General features: G+C 48.1%; 1 protein-coding gene across 23 annotated transcripts in view; it reads right to left on the bottom strand.

Moving 5' to 3' along the window:
* The window catches only part of ROBO1 (roundabout guidance receptor 1), a 1,078,784-nt gene that overhangs the window by 76,161 nt on the left and 976,428 nt on the right, over window positions 1–26,195 (bottom strand). For all 23 annotated transcript variants that reach the window (XM_056807827.1, XM_056807826.1, XM_056807829.1 and 20 more), the window contains 8 exons: window positions 21,884–22,055; window positions 17,137–17,342; window positions 15,854–15,935; window positions 15,524–15,692; window positions 15,272–15,438; window positions 7,260–7,381; window positions 2,766–2,997; window positions 1,626–1,747 (listed from right to left, as the gene is read on the bottom strand). In XM_056807827.1, coding sequence (XP_056663805.1) covers window positions 1,626–1,747; window positions 2,766–2,997; window positions 7,260–7,381; window positions 15,272–15,438; window positions 15,524–15,692; window positions 15,854–15,935; window positions 17,137–17,342; window positions 21,884–22,055 — 1,272 coding nt within the window. The remainder of the gene's footprint in view (window positions 1–1,625; window positions 1,748–2,765; window positions 2,998–7,259; window positions 7,382–15,271; window positions 15,439–15,523; window positions 15,693–15,853; window positions 15,936–17,136; window positions 17,343–21,883; window positions 22,056–26,195) is intronic.

The following is a 26,195-nucleotide window of genomic DNA, read 5'->3' as shown; positions in this document are numbered from 1 at the left end:
CTCACAATTCCGCGCGGCGCTGTGGTCCCTCATGACTCCTCCTATGCGCGGCAGCAATGGACCCACAGGTCATGGAGAGGTGCTGCGGGGGCGGGAGGGGTACGAGGCGTGGACACGGCGGCGCTGACACTCATGTACTGAAGTGGAAGGAGGCGCGCTGCACGCCCGACGGCTCTGGCCCTTCCTCAGGCGCAGCAGGAAGACGCAGCGCGCCTGCCCTCTGGGGGACACGAGCCCACCCTCGGCGGAGGGTCTCCATATTGCTGGCTTGCTCTCCGTCCCATTCCTCGGGATCTGCTCGGAGGGACGCCGTGCTGTGCGTGGCTGCGTCCCTAAAAGCCGCTTTAGACATGGAAGAGGGGGCCTCCGGGGCTGCGACGGAGGCCGGTCCTCGGCGTGCTGCAGCCCAAAGCCTCCCCGGAGGGCGCCCCTCACCATCAGACCCGTGAAGGGGCTCTGCCAGGGGTCCGGCCTGGAATGCAGCCACATGGGGAGCATTTCCACACCGAGGGGCTCCACCCAGACCCAGGGGGCCGGTCCGAGCGGAGGCCGGGCCATCTCCAGACTCTCAGGAGCTGCCTGAGGGCGGCACGTGTTACCCCTGAGGGCAGCGCAGAACCCTGGCCACAGGCTGGCCAGAGCAGGCCCGACAAAGGCTGGGAAAAGAGCCTCAGGCACGGCTATTGAAAGGCCTCCACCGAGCACTGCCTGCCCGCCTCCCGCAGACACCTCCCCCAGGTAGTCCAGAGAACAAAAGGAGCCCAGCGATGGCGACCAACATGAAGGAGCCACAAGCCCCAAAGGAAGCGACCGGCAGAGAAAGCCTCTGATCCCGGATCAGTTCCATGGAGAAAAGGGGCCGAGTTCAGAGGCAACTGCAGAGACAAACAAGCAAACACGTCCAGACGCTCCAAAAATGAAAACTGGTCACAAGCTCTGGAGGAGCTCAAAATGGAGTTTGAGAACCAAGTACGAGAGAGAGAAGAAAACGGGGCAGAAAAGTGGGAAATGGAAACGCAAGTAATTAAGACGTTAACTAGGAAGAAAGAGGTCTTCTTGCAAGTGCCCTCTCCGGGCCCAGGCCCGTCTCTTACATCCCCTGAGGAGGCCAGCTTTCACACTGAATGAGGAAGCAGGCACAAAGGCTCTCGCCTTCTCACTTCCCTCTCTAAAAGGACTCGGGGTGGTCTCTAAGTTGCTTATGAGAGGATTATAAAGAGAAGGCTCTTCCATCGGGGAACACCGTGCCTCATGGAACCACGGAAAAAGGAATGACGGCGTGACCCACCACAAAAGAGTACTCCACTGGGTCTGGCGGAGGGAGAGGCTTTTAGAAGGAAAGAGAACGACCCTGGTCTTGCCTGAGAACAGCTGCTATCTGAGAAACCGGATTCCTTCTTCTAGTCTGCAAACACCGACGTCCGCTCTTAAAAAAGCTCAATTTCTAGCTCAGGAAGACCTGCGGCTTTAAAGGAACTGATCCTCCACGACTGTATAATCTCTACAGATGACGGCGTCATCGGGAACCGTCCTTTTTCCATGGTTTTCTTCGTACCAGCAGATGGAGCCAAGTATCCACCAACAGCTTAGCTGGCGTTTTTGTCCCTGGGCCAGGAATCTCTTACCTTATACTCTTGGACCATTCCATTCTGGGTGTCTTCGGGGGGGGGCTGCCAAGTCACTAGAATTGCAGTTCCATTTCCATCGTTCTTCGATATTGTTACACTCTGGGGTGGAGCGCTTGGTGCTGAGTGAATAAAGAAATAAAGACACGTGTTTATATGTGTGCGCGTGCGAGTAAATCTCGATCGTGTTTCTTTAGGAATATTTAAAAATCAAATCCCCGATGGCTGAGAGTCACATGACTTAGACTAGAAGAATCCTCATACACAGAGTGATCACAAAGAAGCTTAGAGCGTGCCTGATAGAATCTGGCGTCCTGATCTTCGGCCAAACATGAGCAAAGCAAATGATGCCCGCAAAGCAGTCAGGAAAAATGTCCAGTTCTTCCCTCCAGGCCCTTTTTTGATCTCTCCGGAAAACATACAGATATTCCGGTTCACATGAAGGAAGTCAAATGCTTCATCTTCCTACAGGCCAAACCCCACTCTGGCCAACAGGCCAAATCTGCATTTTGAACCCGCCAATCTTTTCCCTTTTACAACATCAACAACTTCTGAAACTGCTCACTAGACTGATGAATTCATAGTTTCTTGTTCAAATGTACTTTGTAGATTTTTTTTTCACGTCTCTGGCCGGTTCTGAGAGCGGGATCTCTGGTGCCCTAAATCTCCTCAGGCACAATTGCTTCCCATCGGAAGCGAGGCCCAATTTTTCAGAAGCGACATCTCCATTTCATGCAAATTGTTAGGCTGAGAGAAGACAAGACCTGCCATAGGAAGCGCCTGAAACCTTGGCCTAGACCCACTCCACCCCAAAAGACATGGCGGGCAACACCAATCACGATGGCGTGATGGTTCCTGAGAAGGACACTGAAGAGACGGCAGAGTATTTTGTGAAGAGTAAAGCGTGTGCTACAACGGGCCGGCACTGGGATGCGTCAGCCTTCCCTCGCTTCCTTCGCCACTCTGGCGTCTTACCGTCTTCTCTGGGACACTTACGGTTTCTCCATCGTACACCATCCCGTGAAATAACGTGGCTCAGCAGCAGCTTCAACGTAAAAATAGCTTTATTCCATTTCAATTCAAGCAACAAGGCCTCCTGGCAAACGGGCCAGGACAGCCCACCCAGCCCCCTGTACTTGCCTTCCTCCAGGGTTTTCGCCAACTTGACATCACTGTCTGCTCCTTGGAACTCATTAAAGAAAGGCCGAGCCTTGATTTCGTAGCTGGCTCCCTTTCTGAGCTCGGGGAGGATGGCGCTGTTCTGGGTGGGGGTCCTCACTTCAAACACCAGCCACTCCGAGTCTCCGTGGGGAGCGCTCGAGGGCCTGTACAGGATTTTGTAGCCTTGAATATACTGGGATTGTTGGTCCACCTACAAAAAAGGGTCGACATGCTCATTAGTCTCGTGTTCTTCTGGGGTAACTTCAATGACCGAGCTCTGTGATTCGAGAAGCAGTCTGAACCCCAACGTCCAATCCCACAGACACTGAACCCCAACGTCCAATCCCACAGTCATTGAACCCCAACGTCCAATCCCACAGTCACTGAACCCCAACGTCCAATCCCACAGTCACTGAACCCCAACGTCCAATCCCACAGTCACTGAACCCCAACGTCCAATCCCACAGTCACTGAACCCCAACGTCCAATCCCACAGTCACGATTCTGCCCGTTCCAATCCCGCACAAAGAATTGACTGGATTCTGGCTGTGCGGCCGGTGCTCAAAGCTGGGAAGGCGCACAGGCTGCGCCATGATATTAGTTCCGGCTGACGCGCGGCAGTAGTGTTGCATGATGATTTCATGACATTTCCTGATCCGTGTCCTTTCCCTCCCTCCACAGAAGGCCACGGCACGGCTGGTACATTCGCTATCGCAGAGCACGTGTTTCCACGGTCACCGAGTTGGGAAAGAAGACCCGCACTGCTGACACGAGAGGAAACTCCAGGGACATAAAGGGAAGAAGGCTGTGCTTCTAGTCTCGCCTCAGCTTCCCCAGCTGCCGCTACGGAGAGCCCATTTGGGCCATGAACCTGGCACTGCTGGTGAAAAGTCATCCACGGTGGACCACTGTACGCACATTATTGCTGGCTCTGCTCCTTCCCATTCGGATCATTCCAGGCATTTGCTATGATCTTGGTCATCCCTGCTTATGATTCAATTAAACAATTAACAACGTATTCTCAAAGAGCCACTCGAGTATCTGTGCACGTAGGTCCTTCCCCCTCTGATCTCCGACAGTGATGGCTGGGTGACTCTCCGTCCTCCTTCAGCGACTTCTTGTCTGGCTCCCAGGCTTTCATGCCTCCCCATAAGCTGCCTCGATCTGTTCCGTTCCCTTCAACTAGCCCCTCACTTCAGCTCAGCTACCTTCGAATGTGTTCCCACTCGTCAACGCTGGCAAGTTCAAGATGGCCCCGACAGATTCTAGTCTGGGATTCCATCAGTCTCTGCTTCATGACGCCCCATCTGGGCTCTCTCCCATCTCCCACTTGGGCAATCGTTTCTGAATCGTGCTCTGGACTCCCTCGCAATCCCTGGGGGAATGAGCGGCACGCCGTCCTCTTCACCTGACCCCTGTGCCCTCTGGTCCCGAGGGCCCTGATCAGCCCTTCTCCCCTGGTCTGCGCCCCCCACCCCCCCGGCTGCTGGATGAGGTTAGAGAAGGACGGGATGCCTCGTTCCTCCAAGGCTCTCACTGCAGCAAGGCAGTCCCTCGACGCTCCCTGAAACGGCCCCCCAAACTTCGCCATTCCTTCTCCAGCTCCCCACATCAGTTCTGCACCAACCCACTGACTCGAGAACGTTGGCTCAAATTCCAGAGAGAAAACTGGCTCCCTACCAAGAAGGCATCATTGGACTGTGCTCACATCGCACCACCTAGAAGTGTTCCGCTTGATTCTAATCTCGCACCAAGAGGGGCTCGTGCAAAGCAATCGGCATGAACAGAGGACCCCATTCACTTTCCTCTTCTCTAATGGATTGACTCATCTATTATCCTCGCTCCTTCTGGAAACTGCCTATCTAGCGGCTTCTCTGCTGTCCGGCATTCTTCGTTTCTCCTTCAGAATGCTGTGTATAGGTAAAACCCACTGCGGGGGTGGGGCTGGGGGGAGGCATGAATGAAAAATAGTCCAAACTAATTAATTCAATGAAAATCTTCAGTTCAAAAAGGAATGCTGTATACACAAGGTGCCTCCACTTCCTCTTCTCTGGCTTCTAAACTCTGTAATTGAATGGAAACGATTATTTCCAGTGACGGCTCCTAATTGCCAGATCTGATGTCCTCTCTTGGAGCTCATCCTTAGACACTGATTAAATACGCGCTCCTTTCCTTTCTCTTCAGCTCCTTCATGCTATCTAAAGAATGGATCAGCCCCTGACAAGTCTGGCCTCAGCTGTCTCCTTTCCACTCTCTCTCTGACTTCATCATCGACCTTACAAACTCTGATGGGGTTCAAGGACCCTTTTTACTCACTCAGGTGACTACCAGATGTACGCCTCTTCTGCCAGCCCTGGAGGAGTGGAGGTAAGGGACAGAGTCAACTGCACAGATTCCCTTTGGGAGGAAAAGGGGAGAATTTGGACCAAGCCCTGCGAGAGGCTTCTGAGAAGGAGAGGAGGACTATGGGAGCTTGACTGACATCAATTGTCATTCACTCTCTGCCCTGTTTCCACTGAGCTGGAAGGTTTGGCTTGGACAGCTTTTCCCTTGGAAGTCATCATCTCGTGCAGAGGGGAGTGACTCCTTGGCCGAGAATCCGCTTTGCAGTGGGCTGGGCTCTCCGAGGTGCCGAGACCACCTGAGCAAGGTAGGCTGTCTGTCGCCTAGGGCCCACCAGTGCTTTCCCCTTCCTCTCTTTGTTCGTTCCTGGAAGGCAGATGACTTTGGAGTCCCTCTCCTTGGGCTTGGAGTTAGCGGGGAAAGAGGGATGAGGCGAGCCCTACTTTAGCCCTCATGCCCAGTCTCACCACCTTGGCAGCATCGCACACTCCCATTCACGCCAATGGCCAGTGTGGCCATTCTGTCTTCCTGCACCCACCCCGGCTCAAGCAGCTTCCAAATGAAGGTGTGGCTGTGCCGCAGTCCTCACTCCAAGAGCCCCCATTAACTTCACGATTCAGTAGAACAGGCTCTCTCTGGCCTGCTGGAGCTCCTGCCTTCTCAGCTTTATTTCCCTCCCCACACTCTAAGCGGCTCCCTAGGCTCCTCACATCCCATCGCCATTGACTGCTTCGGTACCCACAATGCTCTCCTTCCCCTCTGCTCTGGCTCCCTAGGCTCCGCCCATCTTCAGTACCCACAATGCTCTCCTGCCCCTCTGCTCCGGCTCTCTAGGCTCCTCCCATCTTCAGTACCCACAATGCTCTCCTGCCCCTCTGCTCCGGCTCCCTAGGCTCCTCCCATCTTCAATACCCACAATGCTCTCCTTCCCCTCTGCTCCAGCTCCCTAGGCTCCGCCCATCTTCAGTACCCACAATGCTCTCCTTCCTCTCTGCTCTGGCTCCCGAGGCTCCTCCCATCTTCAGTACCCACAATGCTCTTCTGCCCCTCTGCTCTGGCTCCCGAGGCTCCTCCCATCTTCAGTACCCACAATGCTCTCCTTCCTCTCTGCTCTGGCTCCCTAGGCTCCTCCCATCTTCAATACCCACAATGCTCTCCTTCCCCTCTGCTCCAGCTCCCTAGGCTCCGCCCATCTTCAGTACCCACAATGCTCTCCTTCCTCTCTGCTCTGGCTCCCGAGGCTCCTCCCATCTTCAGTACCCACAATGCTCTTCTGCCCCTCTGCTCTGGCTCCCGAGGCTCCTCCCATCTTCAGTACCCACAATGCTCTTCTGCCCCTCTGCTCTGGCTCCCTAGGTTCCTCCCATCTTCAGTACCCACAATGCTCTCCTTCCTCTCTGCTCTGGCTCCCGAGGCTCCTCCCATCTTCAGTACCCACAATGCTCTCCTTCCCCTCTGCTCCTGCACCCTTGATGACACAGGCTTGATCCTGCCTTCTACCAGAGGCTACTTCCCTTTTCCATTGCTGGTGTCCCTCCTCGGAAGCTATCTCCCTTCACACCTTTCACACTACGTCACAGGAGTGGGAGCTCCTTGAGGCACGGGCCTGGATGGGGCGTCCTGGTTCTTTTTTGCATTTTTTGGCCCCGTTGCTTAGCCACATGGCCGGCATGTGGTGCTTCTTAAGGGAAGCACCTGGGATTCTTTGGACTTACAGAGGTGGACACCTGGCTTGTCTGGAACCCCTTGAAATGATGCGTCTCCATCAAAGGCAGCCACAGTTCAAAGCCAAGGGCTGACAGGTTGGGGGAGGTCGGGGCATCTGGCCAACATTATCGCCTTGTTGCAGACAGACTGACCTAAAACAATTGCTTAGAGCTCCATCCGTATGAGCTGAGCACGGAAGCCGAGCCGGCAGTTCCAGGAGCAATGGCAGCTTTCCCTTGGGAAGGGTGACCGTTACCCTGGCCATACTCAGATTCAGACACAGGCCACTCTTAGCGAGTGCTCCTGGCAACAGCGCCTGGTTTTAAAGTTCTCCATTCATTTCCCCACATGACCTCATTGAGGCAGCCCATGTTAGCCAGCTGTCAAAGAGGCCCAAAAGGCGGAAAGGGAAGCCATAGTTACCGTCCAGTGCACTTCGATGGAAGAAGAAGAGAGCACGGTAGGGTTATGAAGGTGCAGAACCACATTCCCCAATTCTCTCTGGACCTGCTTGTGATCCACACCTTGGCTTGTCGGTGGAACATCTGTAAGCAAGTCAATAATAGTGCCTTAAATAGGACATTGGAGGGAACCTACAACCCCGCCGTCTGGCCTCAGTGGCCCCAGGACTTCCGTGTGAAGCCGCCTGTTGAAACGGACTCAGGAGCCAAAGGAAAACATTGACCCTTTCATTAGTGTCCCGGAAGGATGGTGACCTGCAGAGAAAGAGAGCATGCTGGGAGGACGCGAGGGCAAATCAAAAGAGCAGCCATTCCTCCTCCCATGGAACTCCTACTGTCCCTATTGAGAAAAATGAAAGGATTGTGAAAGAACATTTTGCTGTCAACTTCATTCTATGAACAAGAAATGGCAACAGGAGAAGATACCAAAACAACGTTGGGGCAGCGGGGCGATTAGAGAAAGCCAGTCCTGGACCCTGAGTTCCTGAGTTCAAATTTGGCCTGACACTGCCTAGCTGCTGGGTGACCCTGGGCAAGTCACTTACCCCTCATTCCATAGCCCTTACTAGCTCTTCTGCCTTGGAACCAATACTTACTATTGCTCCTAACACAGGGCAAAGGTTTCCAAAAGAACAGTGTGGCACACTCACTCTGTCATCAAAGGGAAAGAAAGGATGGATATGTAATAAGTGGAACAGCAAAACCCAGAGCTGGTCACACGCCTAACAAGGCTTCACTCCGACATTAGAAAAGAAGAACAGAGGAGAGAAAATGGCTAGAGAACTGAAAACTGAAGGCTTGGGCTGTTCCTTTGAAGCTCTTACTAAGTACAGAAAAAGACTCAGCAGGCATTTCAAGAGCACCTTTCTGAAAACAAACGGAAAGTATATCAACAAACAAATGACTGGCTTCCTCCTCCTTCGCACTTTTTCTGACCAGTCGGAATCATTAAAGAATTTGTACTCGAATCCCTTCTTTTGCTCCTTTGTTAGGAGTGAGAAAGGGAAAGAGTTTCCAACTGTGTTTTTCTTAAGCAAAAGAAACATCATTTGGTACATAGACCTTTACATTTCAAAAAATCAGTTTTACACGGAAAAAATCATGTTTTTGAAATCAGCATATATCAAGAATCAGTTTCTCATTTGCATCTCATATCAGCATTCTTAAATAGATAATATATAAATAAACAATATATATTAAATAGATTATATATGTGCAAACAGACATTCACATGTCAAATGACTTGCCCAAGACAACACAGCTAGGCCTACACTAGATTATGCTATGACAGACTGACTACAAAACAGGCAGAATTTGGGGGTCAGGATGAAGAGAAAAAAGATGATGATGTGCATGTTTTTTCATTACTCCATCTGCTCAAGTTTCATGATTCTGGGTAGAGGGAGATTCTATTTCATTTCTTTTCTACAGATTAAAATCAAGATTTTAATTTGCCAAATGGTCATATAACTTCCAAGAACCAAAAATTAGTGAAAGAAAATAAGATGAATACTATGAGAGGGGAGGATCAAAGCAGGGCAAGGAAGAGCCCCTTAGGAAACATTTCTAAGGGCTTTGGGGGTAACAGAAGGGAATCTGATCTGCCTAAATACAATTTTAAAAAATTAAACTAAACTGCATTTATTGCCATCTTCTCAATAGCTATACTACTCAAGTATATTCTTCTCCATTATTCTGTGAGGTAAGGGGAGTGGGGGTGATTGACAGAGCTTGGGAGGAGGGGAGATGTGGCAGGATGGAGGAATGCATAAATTCTTTAGGTCTTCAGTTATGACACTGAAAACTTGTTTTTACCCAAGTATTGTCCTCTTCTACACACGATCTGAATTGGTAAAGGGAAGAACCTTTATTGATGAAATGCTTCAAAAAGTAGTACTGACATTTACATAGTCCTTTAAAGCTAGCAGGGTACTTTATAGATATTATCTCATTGGGTCCTCACAATAACCCATGCATTAATACAATTCTATAGAGATGAAGAATTCAAGAGACAGAGAAACTTAGTCCAATGGCCCAGAGCGAGGGGCTCTCATAATTGGCATTCAAATTCAGGTTCTGTATTCCAAATCCAGGGCAGCTAGGTGGCACAGTGGAAAGACTACCAGGCCTTGAGTCAGAAAGACTCATCTTTCTGAGTTCAGATTTGACCTCAGGTACTTATTGCCTGTGTGACATTAGGCAAGTCAGCTAATCGTGTTTGCTTCAGTGTTGTCATCTGTAAAATAATGAGTTAAAGAAGGAAACAGAAAAACACTAATTACCTTCCCAAGAAAACCCCAAATGTAACAATGAAGGCCCAGATACAATTAAAACAACTGAACAGCAGCACTCAAAACTGTAAAAATAGTAAGCAGACTGTAAAACTAATAGGCCATGGAATGATTATTGATTATAAACTGATTAGATACTCTGCTTGCTGTGTTTACAAAGTATCTCCAGGTTATATCAGTAAAGTGAAGCTCATAAGTGAACTTCTCTTCAGGGCCAGGCATAAGGACACTAAAGAGACACTTGTTATAAAAAAATTAAAATATTTATTGAAAATATAAGGATAAAAAAGGATTTCTAACTCTAAGGGATTCTAACTCCACCCAAATAAAATTCCCTGGTTCTACAAGGAACTGCTTCTCCTGTTTCCACAGGCTACACAGATCCTTCCTGATCTGATGAACCCAAATTTTTACTGTTCTAAATAAACTAACACTATTATCCTTATAATTCTTAACTTTGTCTCTAAGTTACAAAAATAACAAAGGCTAGCTGGCTGAGTCTCAGTCAAAAACCAAGTTAGGACTCTGAACCTTGGCAGACTCAGAGTCCAAACCAAAGACTAGATATTTCTTTGGCCTTATCAGATATAAACCCAATTTGTAAAATAGCAATAGATAATCACTAGTGTTTCCCAAGTTGGAAAAGGAAAACACTTAGCTCCTTCAGGTCTTTCCCTCCTTTCCTTCTAGCTCAGACAGTGAGAGAGAGAGAGAGAGAAAAGATGTTACCTCTCCCAAGCCCTCAGAGAAGGAGCCTAACTCTGCCACTGCCACACAGAAAAACCATTAGACTTGAAACTGATACTCTGTCTCAGCTCTGTTTGAAACTCCAATTCTTTCTCAAGCCAGCTTCTCTACTTCTTATCTGTAAACTAATATAACAAGACTTATTTTCTAATATCATCCTTATAAAACAAGCTCTTAGTTCTCATAAATTGGTACTATGCATTGCGATTATATGTAGAACTTTATAATCTCATCTTAAGAAAACCTTACGTTCATTAAGATCTGGTTTCAAAATGCAAGATAAATATTTTCTATCTCAACTTTATCCTGGATTTCACCCTTGTATATCATCTACTAACTGAATAAGTCCTCCATAAGGATTACCTGATCAAGGTGATAAGGAAAATAAATGTCTAAAATGTTATTTAAGATATAGAAAGAAAAGTATCTTCTTAGTTTTTCAGACTGACATTGTAAGGAGACTGCCCAAGATGGCAAAGCAGCAAGTATAGTCAAGATCTCCCATACAACCACTCTCTACAGATCTAGAAAATCCATAACAATAATGACTGGGAAATCAAAGAAAAAACAAAAAATACAAACTTAGTTCTTTTTCCAGCCAATTCTACATAAGGAGATAGAGAGAGCTATAGATACTGAGGACAGGGATCACCAGGATTATTCCATACAAAACGTCCTGGTTTATGGACTGAACAAACATTTTCCCCTCTACTATGTGTCATGATAAGAAGCGTTTCCAGCCAGTAGAGAGAGGCATGACTTTTTGCAAGCAGGGACAGGTGCCAAGTAGCAATGTTATAAAAATTCAGTGTGTAATATCAGAATCAATACTAAAATAGAAATACAAAATAAATACTAAAATACAAATACGAACTAAATTCTAAATACTAAAATACAAACACAGGGATCAAGAAAAGGATAAAAGGCTAAGAATAGGGAAGCAATCATAAGGAACTAAACAAAAATAAATTCTAATATGGGGAGAATTTTTATGTATGTTTATAATTTGTAATTTAATAAGATAGCCGTAATAATCTAAAATCATGTGAACCCCTTAAGAGTATGACTTGTTTTTTGTTTGTCTGTTTTTACTTTACATTGGTTCCCCTTCCCCAGTGCCTGACACATAGTAAGTACTTAATAAATGCTAGCTGAATGACTGAAAGGAAGGTTAGGAGAGGGAGAGGGAATGGTACTGATTCTTCATTCTCATCTAAACTAGTCGAAGGAGAGAAGAATAAAGACTTGGGAGCAGAAATATATTTCATTCAATGGGGAAAGAGGAAAAGGAAGAAAGAATAATAGGGAGGAAGATTATAGGAAGAATTAAGTAATGAAATCCTAAGATGGCAGATCAAGGATTTGGGTTAAAAATGAAAAAAAAAAAAGGATAAAAAGCTCTGATTATGCTATGGGCAAAGGAAAGAGAGGAGAGAAAGGGAAGCCAAATTAGACTTCATGAAACTTAGAATACTGGTCATAGGCAAACGTCTCCACTCGTAACATCCTCTTCTTTCTGAAAAGGGAGTGGACAATAAGAAAAAGAATAAAAATAGAGGATGGAGGGAAATGCAATATTAAATGATCATTACTATAAATGCAAATGGGATGAACTCCTCCATAAAACAGAAGAGGATGGAATAGGAAGCAGAATCCAAAAATATGTTTATAAGAAATGCACCTGAAATATCAAGATTCTCAGAGTCAAAATGATGGGCAGTGACAAAACATAGCATATTTCAGCTAAGGCAAGGTCAGCCATCAGGATTTCGGACAAGGCAACAACAAAACTTAATTAGGAGAAAGACAGAAAGTTAGTAAGGAAACTCTGACAATATCTCACAAAATTTTGCACTGTGACCAAACTGGATTTATAAGCGTAATAATGGGAAATCAGGTATCACTGACCATATAAATACTAAAAATCAGTATTATATAAGTAAATGAAGACAACTTTTGTCAAGACGCAATATCTATTCCTTAAAAAACATGAGAACATAAAAGGATCTTTCTTTGAAGTGAAAAGCAGCATCTGTCTAAAACTATGAGCCGGTCCTCATCTCTAATGGCAAATAAATTGGGGCCTTTCCCAATAAGATCAGTGATAAAGGAAGCAGGTCTATTGTCATAATGGCTACTAAATAGAATTCTATAAATGTTATTATATATGGTGATAAGGCAAGAAAAGAAGGATAAACATCATGAAAGAGGAAGTCAGTTTTTCCGGTAAAGGTTCGAATATATAGGAAACTAATATAAATTTATGAGAGTAAGAGACATTTTCTAATTGATAAATAGTAAAAGGATTGGAATAGGTAGTTTTCAGAGGGAAAAAATCCAAGTGAAGGAAATAAAATAAAATGTTTCGCTTCCATTTGCCGCCTTTCACACTGACAAAGCCGACAACGCAGTCTTTCCTTTATTGCTGATGGTAGACTGGCCAGAGACAGAAGAGGTATCGAATGTTAAAGGTAAGGAAGGCAGACGAAGGTTCTGAGCATTCCGACTCCCTGACCCAAAAGGGGTCTGAGCTTTTCTCCGGCACCACCAGTACACGGGGACTGCCTTCCTACTCCAGGAACTCGAGCCTCCTCAGAGCCTTATCGACCCTAAATGACCTGATACTAACCCTCTGGTTATATCGAGACCGTCTCTTTAAATCTCCTCCCTCACAGCCAGTCAGCAGGCCTCAGGCCTGGGGAGGCTTTTGGGCCTCCGCAGGCCTCAAAATGGCTTGGCCTTCTCAGCCGCCACACAGAGGAAAAACAGTCTCTTTCTCTGTTCTGTTGATTCCCCCCAGACTTATTCCAGAACCTCTAATGGTTCTCCTCCTTCACCCGCCACCGGCTTCTTTCAGGGTTCCAGCCTCCTCCTAAGCCAAACTCCTGCAGCAGTCCCTTGGCAGTTGGACAAACAACTGGCATGGCCACTACCCAGAATTCCGAGCGGCAGGCTTCCCAGGATTCTCTCCGGCCTTAAAGAGACCGTACCACTGTTCTTTACCATCCACCCTATGGCTTACTTCATCCTGGCCCCCTTCCCTTTAATACTGCAATCTCACGAGTAGGTCTACATAGCAAAGACTCGTCTGTGGGGCAAAGAAATGGAAACGGGGGCGGCACTCATGCACTGTCCCCGCGCGAATAAAGGACACAATATGAGTTTTATAAACTACTAGTGTAGGACGGAAGTGGAGGGGGATTCTGAGAGCCCGGGAAGGCTTCTGAAACCGGACTACTCCGAAAGATGCGGGGATGGGCCAGTGGACTGGCCAGACACCGCTCCGATGGACTCGTGGGAAACAGATCACTTGGCTCCAGAGACGGAGCTGAAAGACAAACTGAGACTTTCCCCCGACACGGCCAGGGCTGGACTTGCTTTCCTTAGCTACTCCCACTGGTCACAAGGACTTTGTTTTTCGCTCTTTTTCCAATGGGAGGACAGTATGGAGAAGCGGGCCAGATAAAAGGTCCGTGTGCATTATTTGAAAAAAATACAGATGTAGAGAAAAGCTTAGGATTCAGCAAGCTCTCTTGTGAGGCTGTTCTTGCAATCCCCTTTATGGAAGAGGCCTTATAAAACCTAACGCCCCCTTCAACATACAGGGCCATGAAGACGTTAAGAAGCACGTGGAGGTCTGGTACAAATATAGTCCTTAAAAATGCTTTCTGAAAGACGTGCAGGAGAAGATAAATTGCATGGCTAATGGCTTAGACTCAAGCATTAATAACATTTAGACATGAAGAACAACAACTCTGTAGGTGAAAATTTCTTCCAAACTCTTCATTTATATCTTAGAAGGAATGAATACTCTGTATTCATTGAAAGGCATAACAGTAGTAAAGGCAAGGCAATGGGGTTTAGGTGACTTGTCCAGGGTCACAGAGCAAGGAAGTATCTGAGGTTACATCTGAACACAGGACATCCCGTCTCCAGGCCTGGTGAATAGAGATTCACAGAACCTCTTAGCTGCCTCCTTATATGAAATTCTTAAAGAGTAATGGGCTTCATACAACTCTCCAGCATATAGAACATGTTCTAGTTTAAAGAATACTAACAATTCACATTTCTATAGCATATGACACTTTGCCGGAGATTTTCATTTGATTTTCACATTTACCTTGTAAAATACACTATTAAATACTTTTTTACTGAGAAGGAAACTGAGGCACAGAGTAAACAACAAAAATGTTAAATAGCAAAACTGGGAATCAAATATTTATCTTATTATATTGTGATTTCTCTCAAGAGTAAACAGATGAACAGTGACTGGGTGATAAAACCAGTTCTTAAACTTAATATTTAAAAGCCTAACACTCTTCTCAAATTATTTGTTAGGAGAAAATAGAAATTTGTCATTTTAAATAATATTTATCAAGGCCTCATAGATAGTACAACATCAAATAGGCTGAAACAAATAATCATTTCCTATTATACTGAGCATGAGGATTAAATGACTCTTCTTCATATTTCCTACATGGATGTATATAGCACTAATACATTTTTAATGTAATTCTACGTCATCCTCTATATTCTTTTTATTGGCATGTCAATACCAGTAAAAGGCAAGAAGTCTTTAATATGGTTAGTATAGGCTGAGGACTTTGCACAAATTTTAATTTTTGTAACATTTCCAAAGTTGAAAAGTGGAAAAATTACATTTTCATTTGAATCATGGAGAGCACAAATCAATCACAATATTATTAGAACTCGTATTCTCGACCAATATTGTGTTTTAGCTGAGATAAACTTAAGTTTAAAGAGTAGAAAAAAATGAAAAACATTCTTTTTCTTCTTTTATTCATTACATTGTGATTGAATTGAATAATAAAGGTCACCTGATTATTTCTGAGACCATCTTTAAAGTGAGCATTCAGGACTGGCTTGTAATACATGCTATATGGTGGCAGCAGAGGTTTAGTAAATGCCTTTTTACCTTGAGTCTTTACTGGATCTGATATCTGACTCGGATCACTCAGGCCATAGGCATTAGCAGCTCTCACAAGAAAAAGGTAGATTGCGTTAGGCTTTAGTCCTTTAGTGGCAAATGTTTCTGTCTTCACGTTTTCTGCTACCGTCTGCCAGCTGCTGCCAGATGCATGGCTAAATCAGAAAAATAACAGAAGTTAGGATATGTGGAGTCATTGTAGATTCAAAGCATGAGAAACAGAATCTGTGTCTACCATACCTGAAGGCTTCTATTATGTAAGACGTTGGGGTTGCACCTGAGTTCAGATTGGGCTGCCATGACAACGTGACGGTGTTTCGGCTGACATCTGTGACTTCGGGTTTAGAAGGGGCACTTGGGATTAAATTTGGATCAGTGGGTCTCGGAGGCTGAACTGGAATCCCAAATTCTTACAAAGAAGCAGAAAACAAAAGAAGGAAGTCTGTGCACCGTGATGTGTTCTGTCTATGTGCACGCACCCACTTGAAGCTGATCACACTGACTTCCTCAGAAATCAGTTACGTCTTCATTTAGAGCTTTGTAAAAAATAAACAAATAACCTCAACTTACCTTGAACTTCGATATACGCACTCCATGTCGCTTCACCACTGGGAGTCGAAGCAATGCAGGTGTACCGACCAGTGTCACCCAGCTGAGAAAGGCAAAAAGCAAGTATTTGGGGCAATGAAAATTCAGCTACCTGGAAAGGTGACGGAGAGCCCAGGAATATGGCTACAATTGCATTAGAATTCTCTAACAATTCCCTTTCCCTTCTGATTGGGCATATTCTGTTGAATGTGACATGGCATATGATAAAACAAGGACTAGAAAAAGCCATCTCAGATTAGTGTTGAATGGATTGTATTATCCTGAAAGCCCAATGAAAGATTTCACTATTCGAGTGTTTAATCTGTTTTGACATTACCAAGTCTTTCTTTAAATCTGACTATTCTAAGCACATATAAACCCACTACATTCCTAAAACTACAATTGCTGAGTTTGTCTCGTTATTTCAAGGTTATTTGTGTGGGAACGAAGGTAAATAAAACAGAAGAGATTTCTTCTTAAGTTTCTGTCGTTCGGAAGATGGGCAAATAAACGTATGTAATCAGTTCCTTTAAGTGGTTTAATAGCTATAATATGGAAGACCTCGGTATTTGAATGAAGTCTCTTTCCTTCCTGACAGCTGAGAGGAGTCCAAGATCGCCAAATCGAATGTTCAAGCAATCCAAAATTAAGGACAGTAATCTGTGACAAAGGTCACAATCGGATCTCAGGGCACTGGTCAAGGAAGCAGGGTTGCTACCATTCTTTCTTTTTCAAGGCGGTTTGAGTGACAACCACCAAGCACTGCTGAGTGTGATAAATAATCACATGTTACTGAGTTTTATGGCATAGAAACAGGAATAAAAGCTACCTGCAGTTATAAAAGGAAGGACTCGAAATGTTTATGATCGTCAGGAAGAAAAGAAAAGCATGACCTAAAAAACCAGTTATGTTGGCTGTGTAACGTCAGGAAACGAGATCCTCAAATCGCTCCCACAAACGTGGAGGGTTTCCATCTTTTCAGTGCTTCAATGATGGATACTCAGGGAGCATGTACAGACCTGTACTCCCCCTGGGACCCTGTAATGAAGGGCGCCAAGCCCATGTTATGTTCACAGCGGAAGAGCTCTTGAACCTTGCTGAGCTAACCCTTTCTGGAGTCACTGCATGCTATGGAAACCCCACATCCCATCGCGCCCCATTACGTGAGGGGCGTACAAACTGGCGCAAAGCGCGTGGACACCGCCGGAACCCTAAAGCACCAGCGGCAGCCCCGCCGAAAGGCACAGGAAGCCGTTTCAAGTGACCTTGGCGTAGCGGATCTGCAGCGCTCCTGTGTCCAGCTGTTTGATGCGTGAGTCCTGGGTGGGCACGAGGACTCCGTCCTTCCTCCACAGGATGGTGGGCACGGGGCTGCCCGTGGCCACGCAGCTGAGCACGAGGGTGCCGTCCACCGCCACAGTCTGATTCCCGGGACCCTGCTGGATGACGGGGGGAGGCCGGTCTGCGATCACTGCCAGAGCAAACAACAGGAAACACATTTCTACAACGGCAAACAGTTTGATAATCATCTAAGCAACGCTGGTTGTTCCCAGCTTCGAGACGGACAGGAGATCATTAGGGGCAAATAAGGCAAGAGAAAGGCATCACTGGGGGCGCTCAGTGACAGCAATGACTGCGCTGCTTCAGAACAAGGAAGTAGGGGTGCTGTCAAGGCATCTTTCTGGCTCAGGGGCTAAAGGGGCTGCCAGGCAGGCCCGAGAGGATTCCTTGGGGAGCGCTTAGATGCCTAATTCTGGGCCGCTAAGGAAGCATTTGAGCTCACTACGCTGGAACTGAAGAAGCACACCGTGATGTGGGAGAAGAACTGTTCCTTCAACAGATGCACAGCCAAAACAACAACAACGGCCCTGCGCCATCTGGCTTCCATGGGCAGGTCTCACCATGGGGTTCGAATGGATCCACTTGGGAAGCGTTAGACTCATTCGGGTTCTTTGGAATTCCCCTATCTGTGAACTCCACGGGGCTGAGCTCCCCATTTCTTTGGATGCTACATTGTTACTTTCCGTCAACAAAGAACGGGGCTGAAAAAGCCACATCCAAGCGAAGGACTCACAAGAGCCAGCCCCCCCCCCCCCATTTTACGTATTTGGGACATCCTCCTCCTCCCCAAGGCCGACCTGTGATTGGGGAAATCTCCGACTTCTGGAGGCACTTTCACCCTGGCAAGACAACGTGCCTCGCTCTGGCGGAGCTGCTTTTAAAGGGATTGGAGCCTTCCAAGGAGCAGAAAAGGCGAGAATGGCTACAACTAGCCACAGACTGCCCAGGGGCCGATGGCGTGTTTTCACTCCAAAAAGGACAAAGCTGTCCCGAGACACTCGGGCTCTGAGGAAGAGAAGACCTTCGGCACAGACACTAGCCAAGTGAAGGCGGACCATCTCTGCAATTCAGAGGCAGGGAAGCGAACTGCAGGCGAGACCATTTCTAGACCGTCGTTGGAGGAGGGAGTATAACCCAGGGGAAGTCAACCTCCTACCGCGGGGCCAGGTTGGGTCTGGCCCTCATCCCTGGTCCCAGGGTGCTGTGGACACGGGATCGGACGACCAGCACGTTCCACAGGGACACTCTAGGTCTGCAGCGGGCTCCTCTAGTGATTTCCCAATTCTGATGTCACGAGCAGGGAACCATCACTTAGAGAAGGCCTGGCAAGTTCCAGAGACAATCGAGGTCTGAGTGACAGCCAGAAGGAAGAGGCCTAACTGGGGCAGAGAGCGATTTCCTAGCATGGCAGGCCCAGAAAACGGGCGAGTCTGGGTCCATTCACGAGAAACCATGGCTTTTAAAGCATTTGGAGCTACATAAATGCAGTGTGAGTCTAGGGAGGGCTTCCAAGAAGGGGAGAGCACCAGCAGGATGGCTCGTACTCACATTCGCCAGGAAACTCGGCAAAGCAGAGAAGTCGTTGAGAACCAACATTGATGTACACAGGGAAGCGGCGAGGGACAGACTCACTGCCAAACCAGGCTGCCAGCATCCACGATTGGGACACCAAAGGGCTCCAGGCTTGCTTTCTGCGCAGAGGCTCCCTCGAGTGAGAGGCTCCTCATCCATTGAGCATGCAAGACCCCTGAGGCTGGAGCATTAATGGCAGAGGAATGGGGCAGTGAGCAAGGGGACTCAGTCACTGCGCAGCCGGGCACTGGCACTTTCCTCCCTTCCAACTCTGCCACGCACTCATGGTTGGCGTGACATCGGGCCGGGGGGCATCAGCGCCCCAAGCTAAAGGAGGAGAGCTTCGCCGCCTGACAGCGGACACTGAACAATGCGGAGCAGCTACTCTTCCACCCGGACGTTTTACGATTTCTCTGCGAGCTTTGGGGGAAATCGGAGGCCTTCAGGGAGCACTGCTGCACAACACAAAGTAGTGCAGTGTGCTCTTCCCAAAGTTCACTGTCATCCTGATGCGCTCGCTGAAATGAGCAACCAGCGCTGCTGTGAAACATCCATAAAAATACTATCGATGGGTTTCATCATTGAACAGCACCAGATCCTGGAAATAAGGACTCGCCTTGTTGGCATTTGGGCCTCAGCCTGAAAAAGCCAACGCTCTAGACAAGCCCCAAATGGGCGTTTTCACCCCTTTTTCACTGTCTGTCCTAGTTACACGAGAGCTGCGGCATTTTTCTGGACTGCCTGTCGAGAGGAAGATGGCTAGGTCAGAATGGTTTCATCCTCTACTGTGCTTCCTCGAGCGCCGACGGAAAGGGTGATCTCCTCGAGGGACAGGACAGGAAGGCCTTTTGGCCCTATGATTCTGAGACTAGGTACAGGCCCAGGCATCAAGTCCAAAAAGCGATCGAATCAAAAATGTCGCTTTATACGTTCAGCATTTCTCCTAGGCCAAAACAGATTGTTTTTAAGAGTCGTCGCAGGTGATAGTCGATGTCTGCGCAAACAGAGCCTCAATGTCCAATTACCAAGTGCCTGACATGTCCCCAAAGTAAGGCAACCAGTCTGCAGCCAAGGCCTTCTCTCACCCCAGGACTGCATAACGTTCTTCGAGAAGCGCGTGGAACGTAGGAAAGGGGGGCGAGAGGGGCCGAACTGGAGGCAGGACATCGTGGCCAGAGACAGCCGCGCACAGCCCGCACGGATTCTGTCCAGAGGCAGCAAGCCCAAAGGGTCAGTGCTGGGAGAAAGGATGGAGACGGGGACAGTCCGGGCATCTGGGCTGTCCAGCATCTCTCGCACTAGAATCCTGAGATCCCACAAAGGCCCCTCAGGATGCCTCACTCTGATCCCAAGGAGCAAGCACGTCCAGCCACAGGCATCTCCTGAAAGAGGCGAGGCAAAGTCGGGCTGGAGAAGAGGTTGGACACTGGCCCTGGCACCACACTCAGCGGCCACTACAGAAGAGACGAGTGGACCAGAAAGACGTCCCAAGAGTTCTAAAGACTTCTAGACTGGGAGAACACCGAAAAGTAGCCCATAAGGAGGAAGCAACGGAGGAAATGGACTCTTCACGGGACTAGACGGACTCCTAAAGAACAGCAAGAGACTAGGAGAAGAATAAAATCTCGAGGAAAAACAGTGAGAATTTCTCATAACAGAAGTGGAAAACGTATTCCCAAATAAGGAGCTCTCTGAAAGTGAGCAAAGAGGAAAGAAAAGGCAATGGCTCCACGAGACGGCAGAATAAAGCGATGAGAACAAACTCTGAGGACTGAAAAAGAAGAGAAAAGGGAGCCGAGTTCATAAAAATCACGTCGTCAAAAATGAAGGAGCGAGCATAGAAGAGAAGAACTCAAAGTATCCGTCCAGGAATTTAGGTAGTAAGGAAGTGACGCCCCCCGATTACGAGGAGAAGGGACAAGTGGGGCATAGCGCTCCCCAGAGCAAAGAGAGCAGGTCCTCCAACCCAGATGACTTACCTCGTTAAAGCGGAGCAGGATCTCGGGGGCGGATGGCCAACGGACACCTAATGGAACACAAAAGGGTGGAGCGCGATTTCTCAGCCTGGAAAAGAACGGTCAGACCCGAAGGCGGACCCAGAGCCGTCACGAGGAGCCTCTTCTCATGGGGACACAGACAAGGGCTAGAGAAGGACCACATTCATCACAAGAGAAAGGATGCAAGAAGAGGCTCAAGAGGGAGAACCCTGGGGAGGGCATCGCTGCGAGCAAAACAAACTTCCTGCTCTGCAAGGGGGGACTCAGAAAGAGAAGAGCCGAGGGCTGGCAAGGCTGAGCGGATCACGACACGGAACGGGACGGAACGGAATGTCGCTGCCCCGTCAGAAGGGACAAGAGACACGAGCTCCGAGCACCAAGCGCAGCCCGAACTGATGCAGTCCGGAGGGCGACAGCCCCCAAGAGAAAAGGAGCACCACGAACGACGATCTGAAGCCCCAGGGATGCAGGATGCTCGCCTCGGACAGAGCCGTGATGGAGGCCAACGGTCACGGCTTCCTCTGCGGAAGAGGCCGCCTATTGGGGGCTTGATTTGGCGGGTTCTGCTGATCCGTTATCAGATTTCTGAGTCTGGGTTCTTCTCTTGTTTTTAATGGGGAAGGAAATGGCCGACAAAAGGGTCACTGAGACATTTTAAGTGCTCTAGTCTGTTCTTCGGATCCTATTCTTCTCTGTTCTCTATGTATTCACAGGGAAGCATAAACGCGGAGGGCAGCTTCCAAAGTGAAATGCGATGAAAGGGAGACTCCTTTGTGAGAGGCGACAAGAGGCAGAAATCCGCGCCCTCTACCACCCGGAGGACAGCCGCCCGCCATTTCCCTGTCCAATGAGGAAGCACGTCACAAATGGCGACGTGCGCGTGTGTGTTTCATGTTTCCCCTCCTCGCCCCGTGGCGGACCCAAAGCAGAGACACGTCACGTGACGCGGTTACAGAAGGTGCACAAGGGAAGGTGTCAGGACGCGAGTCCTTGCATGGCTTGGTGGACGAGTGCCCTTAAGCTACACGTAAAGAGCCACGCTAAGGGCAGGGCTTAGATTCCAAGTACGAGCCTCTGGGACCGCCCAAGAAGCCCTCCTTACCGTCAGTCACTTCCAGGTAGGCTTTGGTGATGATGCTTCCGGCGACGTTCAGAGTCTGGCAGATGTAGTAGCCCACGTCCGAGCGCTGCACGTTGGTTATCGTCAGGTCGCCCGTCTGGGAGACCGAAAATCGGCTCGAGGATTGCGGAGGGTGGTAGGAAAACAGCAGGTTCTGCAAGAGAAGGCAACGTCAGACGGCCGCTGCTCGGAGCGCGCTCGCCCGCCTTGGTTACACACAGGGAGTCTACACTGGCTTTCATCGCTCACAGGACTTGGCTACAAGACGCTGGGCACGAGACTAAAGAATGAAACCCGCAATCGTGAGGGCACTTCTGTCCTGGATCGGATCCTCGCTCTGCTCCAAGACAGCAGGGAAGGGTTCGAGAGAAAAGACACCCCGAGGACCAGTCCAACGGGGCGTTAGACAGGGGAAGGGAAGGTTGGCGTACCTTCCAAGGAGGGTGGCCAAGGCAAAGCAGCATCGTTCAGCTTGAAACAGGAATTGAAAGGTTTATCATTCAGCCTAAATAAGGCACGTCTCACAGACTACTAAAATGCCTGTTTTATTACTCCCTGTTAGATCACCTCAACGACTTGTGGCTTCCACTAATTACTGACCAATCTCTCTTTTAGGAACGTATTAACTGAAATGAATAATTATGCATCACGCTGGAATAAAAAGAGCTTATACGTACACATATCTGAAACTATGAAACGGTAAGTGAGCCGTTGAAAGGGCTCCCACTGAAACACCGTGCTGGACAGGCAACAGAAGATCGGGGTCCATTTGCACGTAAAAGAGTGCACGTTTCCTATTTCGTGACACGAGGAAGTCTGTTGCACAAAAAGTTATCTGGAAACACAGACCAAAGAAATCCTCCAAATAATCAGATTTTAGCCGATTACAAAAGGCTCAACGGAATTGGGGAAAAGGAGAATGTGGACTAAGTCTAACCTGATTTGAGATCCATAATCGCAGCTCATAAAATTTCGGATCAATTTGACCCAGCAAATGTTGGCATATATGTGCAGTGCACACATACAGACATACCATAGCATGCCTATGCATCCTACCAGAAATAACCAAGTTGTTTCAATATTGATTCAACTGACTAAAGAACAAACCAGAAAAGAGTAAAACTGGGGCAGCATTCATCCAACAGAATGAGACCGGAAACGTACCCTCGATTGGGAGTGCCAAAGAAATTGCCTGCATTTTCTTTATAGCCAGTATAAATGGGAGCTGCTGGGAGGGACTTAAGCAAGTTTTTCAGTTTGGAAACATCCACATCAAAAATGAATCCATTGTCAATGAGAGGAATAGTTTTCCGGAAATTTAACATGCGGCTTGACAGCCACACAAGAAAAACGTCAAAAAAAAATAATTCAAATCTTAATCAACCCCCCAAATTCACAAAGGTGGAACAAATGGAACTGGTTAATTTTGGAAGAACTGTGAGGAGGTAGGTACTCCGACACATTGTTTGTGGAGATTGCTCTAAGCATTCTGGAAAGGCATTTGGAATTGCACTCAAAATGAAAAACGCGGCTAAAATGTCCACACCGCACTCTTTCCCCGTGTTCCCAATAGTAAGTAATCTGTGAAGGGCTCCAAGTCTGAAAGGTGCTATGTAGGCGCCAGCGATGCACAGGAATGCTTTTTGTTGTAGTAAAAAATCAGAAACAAATCAAATGCTCATCTTTTGAGGAAAAGGCAGACACATTATGTTAGATGACTACAATGAACTATTACTTTTCTAGAAGACGATGAATTTGAAGAATCAAACAAGCACGGCAAAGACTCCCAGGCACTGTTGCGGAAAAGTAGGCAAGAACCAGGGGACAAAAACAAAGCAGTCACAATGACGAAGGCAACGTCAATGAAAGGAAATAAAATCCCCCCATTTGAAAAGGGCAATGGAGAGACCAGTCTGGTTCTCTGGGCTGAGGCAATGCAACTCCTTTCTTTCTTTGTAAAGACGGATTAGGATCACTGGACCCGGTAAAACCTATTCCTAACTGGTCGAAGTGCTGATTCCCTGTTCTTTGTCACGATGTTTGGCTGCCGGGTTGAGGTGGGGTGGAGCAGGACCAGGTGACCCAAAAGCCGTAGTCAGGCTTCAGAATTGTAGGAAGACCTTTGGGAATAGCCTGTATGTGGAGGCAAAGTCAATATACAAATAAAAGATATCCATACACTCAGCTGAATGAATGAAAAGCGCAACGATATAGTAAGTGCGAATACATCAGAAAATTCAGGGCCAGTTAACTAAGAGGCTTCCTCTATGAAGTGCAGGAAGGCCAATAACAGATGACAAGCAAAGTGTGTGTGCGTATGTGTATGTGCATGTGTGTGAGTGTGAGTATGTGTGAGTATGTGCATGTGTGTATGTGTGCATGTGAGTGTGTGTGCATGTGTGTGTGTGCATGTGAGTGTGAGTATGTGTGCATGTGTGTGAGTGTATGTGCGCGTGCGTGTGTGTATGTGTGCATGTGTGTGTGCCTGTGTGTGAGTGTGAGTGTGAGTATGTGTGCATGCATGTGTGTGTGAATTTTTGCCTTCACCAATGAAAGACAAGGAGCTGGTAATGCAGAATGTGGGCAGTCAGACCATTCCGAGGACATTAATTGAATTTTCTGTAGCCATCAAGATGAGGAAGTCGCCCGTACATTAGCTGCCAGAGCCCTAAAGGATCCAGTTGTGGAGCCTGGAAATGCTGGACGACTTATACTGCATAAGAAGAGAGAAAATGGCCCGGGATGCTGGGGAAAAGCACATCTCAAGTCAAAGAGCAAAGCGCAGTCCACTGGAAGTGTGCCCGAGTGCACGTTAAAGCAACAAGGCCCGTGAGCCACGCAGTCAGGCACACACACAGAGGACGCGTCATCTTCACGCCTGGTCACAGTATTCGGACTTTGTCTCAAACGCCTTGAATGTGTTTCTTCCTCCCTCCCTGCCACAATGCTAGAGACCGTTCACGAAGCCCGCACAGGCCACGTTAGCCTCCAAGTTCACTGGCGGAAGTTTTTAGAGTGACAGAGCAGGACAATGAGGGATCGGCGCAGAGCATGGCATCCTCACGGGAGAGACCCTGGTCCAGCACTATCCTCTCACGTCCGGGTCACTGTACCAGCCTGCTGAGCGGTGTTCCTGCTTCGAATCTCTCCTTGCACCAGTGCAGACGTCCCCCTGATCTTCCTAGAAGCCCAGCTTTGGCCCGGCCACTCCCCCGCCCACCCGCACCCTTCCTCACTCAATTCCAACTGCTGCCACGAAGGGCACAGCGAGATAGAGGGTCCTTCGTCTGCCGCTCGGTCTCCCCCCTCATCCCTTCCTGGCCCTTCATCCGTGCCTCTCCCACAGGGACGCTGGATGTCTCCAAATGGCAGACATTGGCCCTGACGCCCCCGGGCTCCTCTCCTCCCTCTTCTCCAGCTCGTGGCTTTGCTGACGCGCTTCAAGCTCCTTGTAGGGGTCCTCCTCTCCTCCGTCATCTTGGCCGGCTCCCTCTGAGACGGCCCACTGCATCCTGCAGGCATCTCCTTTGTCCAGCTCTTTTCTGTCGTCTCCCATATTAGACTGCCTGCGAGTCCTTTGAGAGGATTCCCTTTGCCTGGGCATACGAGAGGTGCTTCACAATTGGCAAATACGTGCCGGAACAGATGAGATAAAAATCATTTTATTTGTACTTGAGAAAGAACAATGAGATCGGAGTCGGCTTCAGTCCTAGCTGAGTACAGGAAGTCAAATGGGAGACCAGACACGAGTCTGAGAGGAACAGCAACGGGATAGCAGGAAAACCTGCCACTTGGCTCCTGCTGCTGCCCAGCAATGGGTGGGATGACACGACTGCCCATGGCGCCTCTCTCTCTCCATTCTGGAGTAAAGGCTTTGGCCTACTTTCCTCAGCCCTCTTTTCTTCCACATTCTCTATGAATTCAGTCTTGACCAAATGACAATCCTCCTCCAATTCAATCTTCCACAATTTCCATCCGATGGCCGTGACCCACAACCGAGTCCCTCAAGGAATCCTGTAGGCAATTTTCAATTACTTTGGTGTCTTTATCCTTGGCATTGAGGTTCACACCGTGGCAGCCTACAAATCTGATGAGCTTCTCTCCACGGGCTTCATTCTACGGACAGACACTCGTGGGTTTGTCAGCCTTCCTGTGGTCTCCATCAATGCTTGCGGATTTCTGTTATGATCCAACGACAGGAGGCGCCGCAGCACATGAATGCCAATAACCGGTGCTTACTGTGGGATGGGCAGAATCCCTGGGCCAAAGCTCCCCGGGCAGAATGAATCCCACA

The sequence above is a fragment of the Monodelphis domestica genome, chromosome 8, assembly GCF_027887165.1.
Source record: "Monodelphis domestica isolate mMonDom1 chromosome 8, mMonDom1.pri, whole genome shotgun sequence".
Taxonomy (NCBI): Eukaryota; Metazoa; Chordata; class Mammalia; order Didelphimorphia; family Didelphidae; genus Monodelphis; species Monodelphis domestica.
This window is presented reverse-complemented; position numbering and strand designations above follow the sequence as displayed.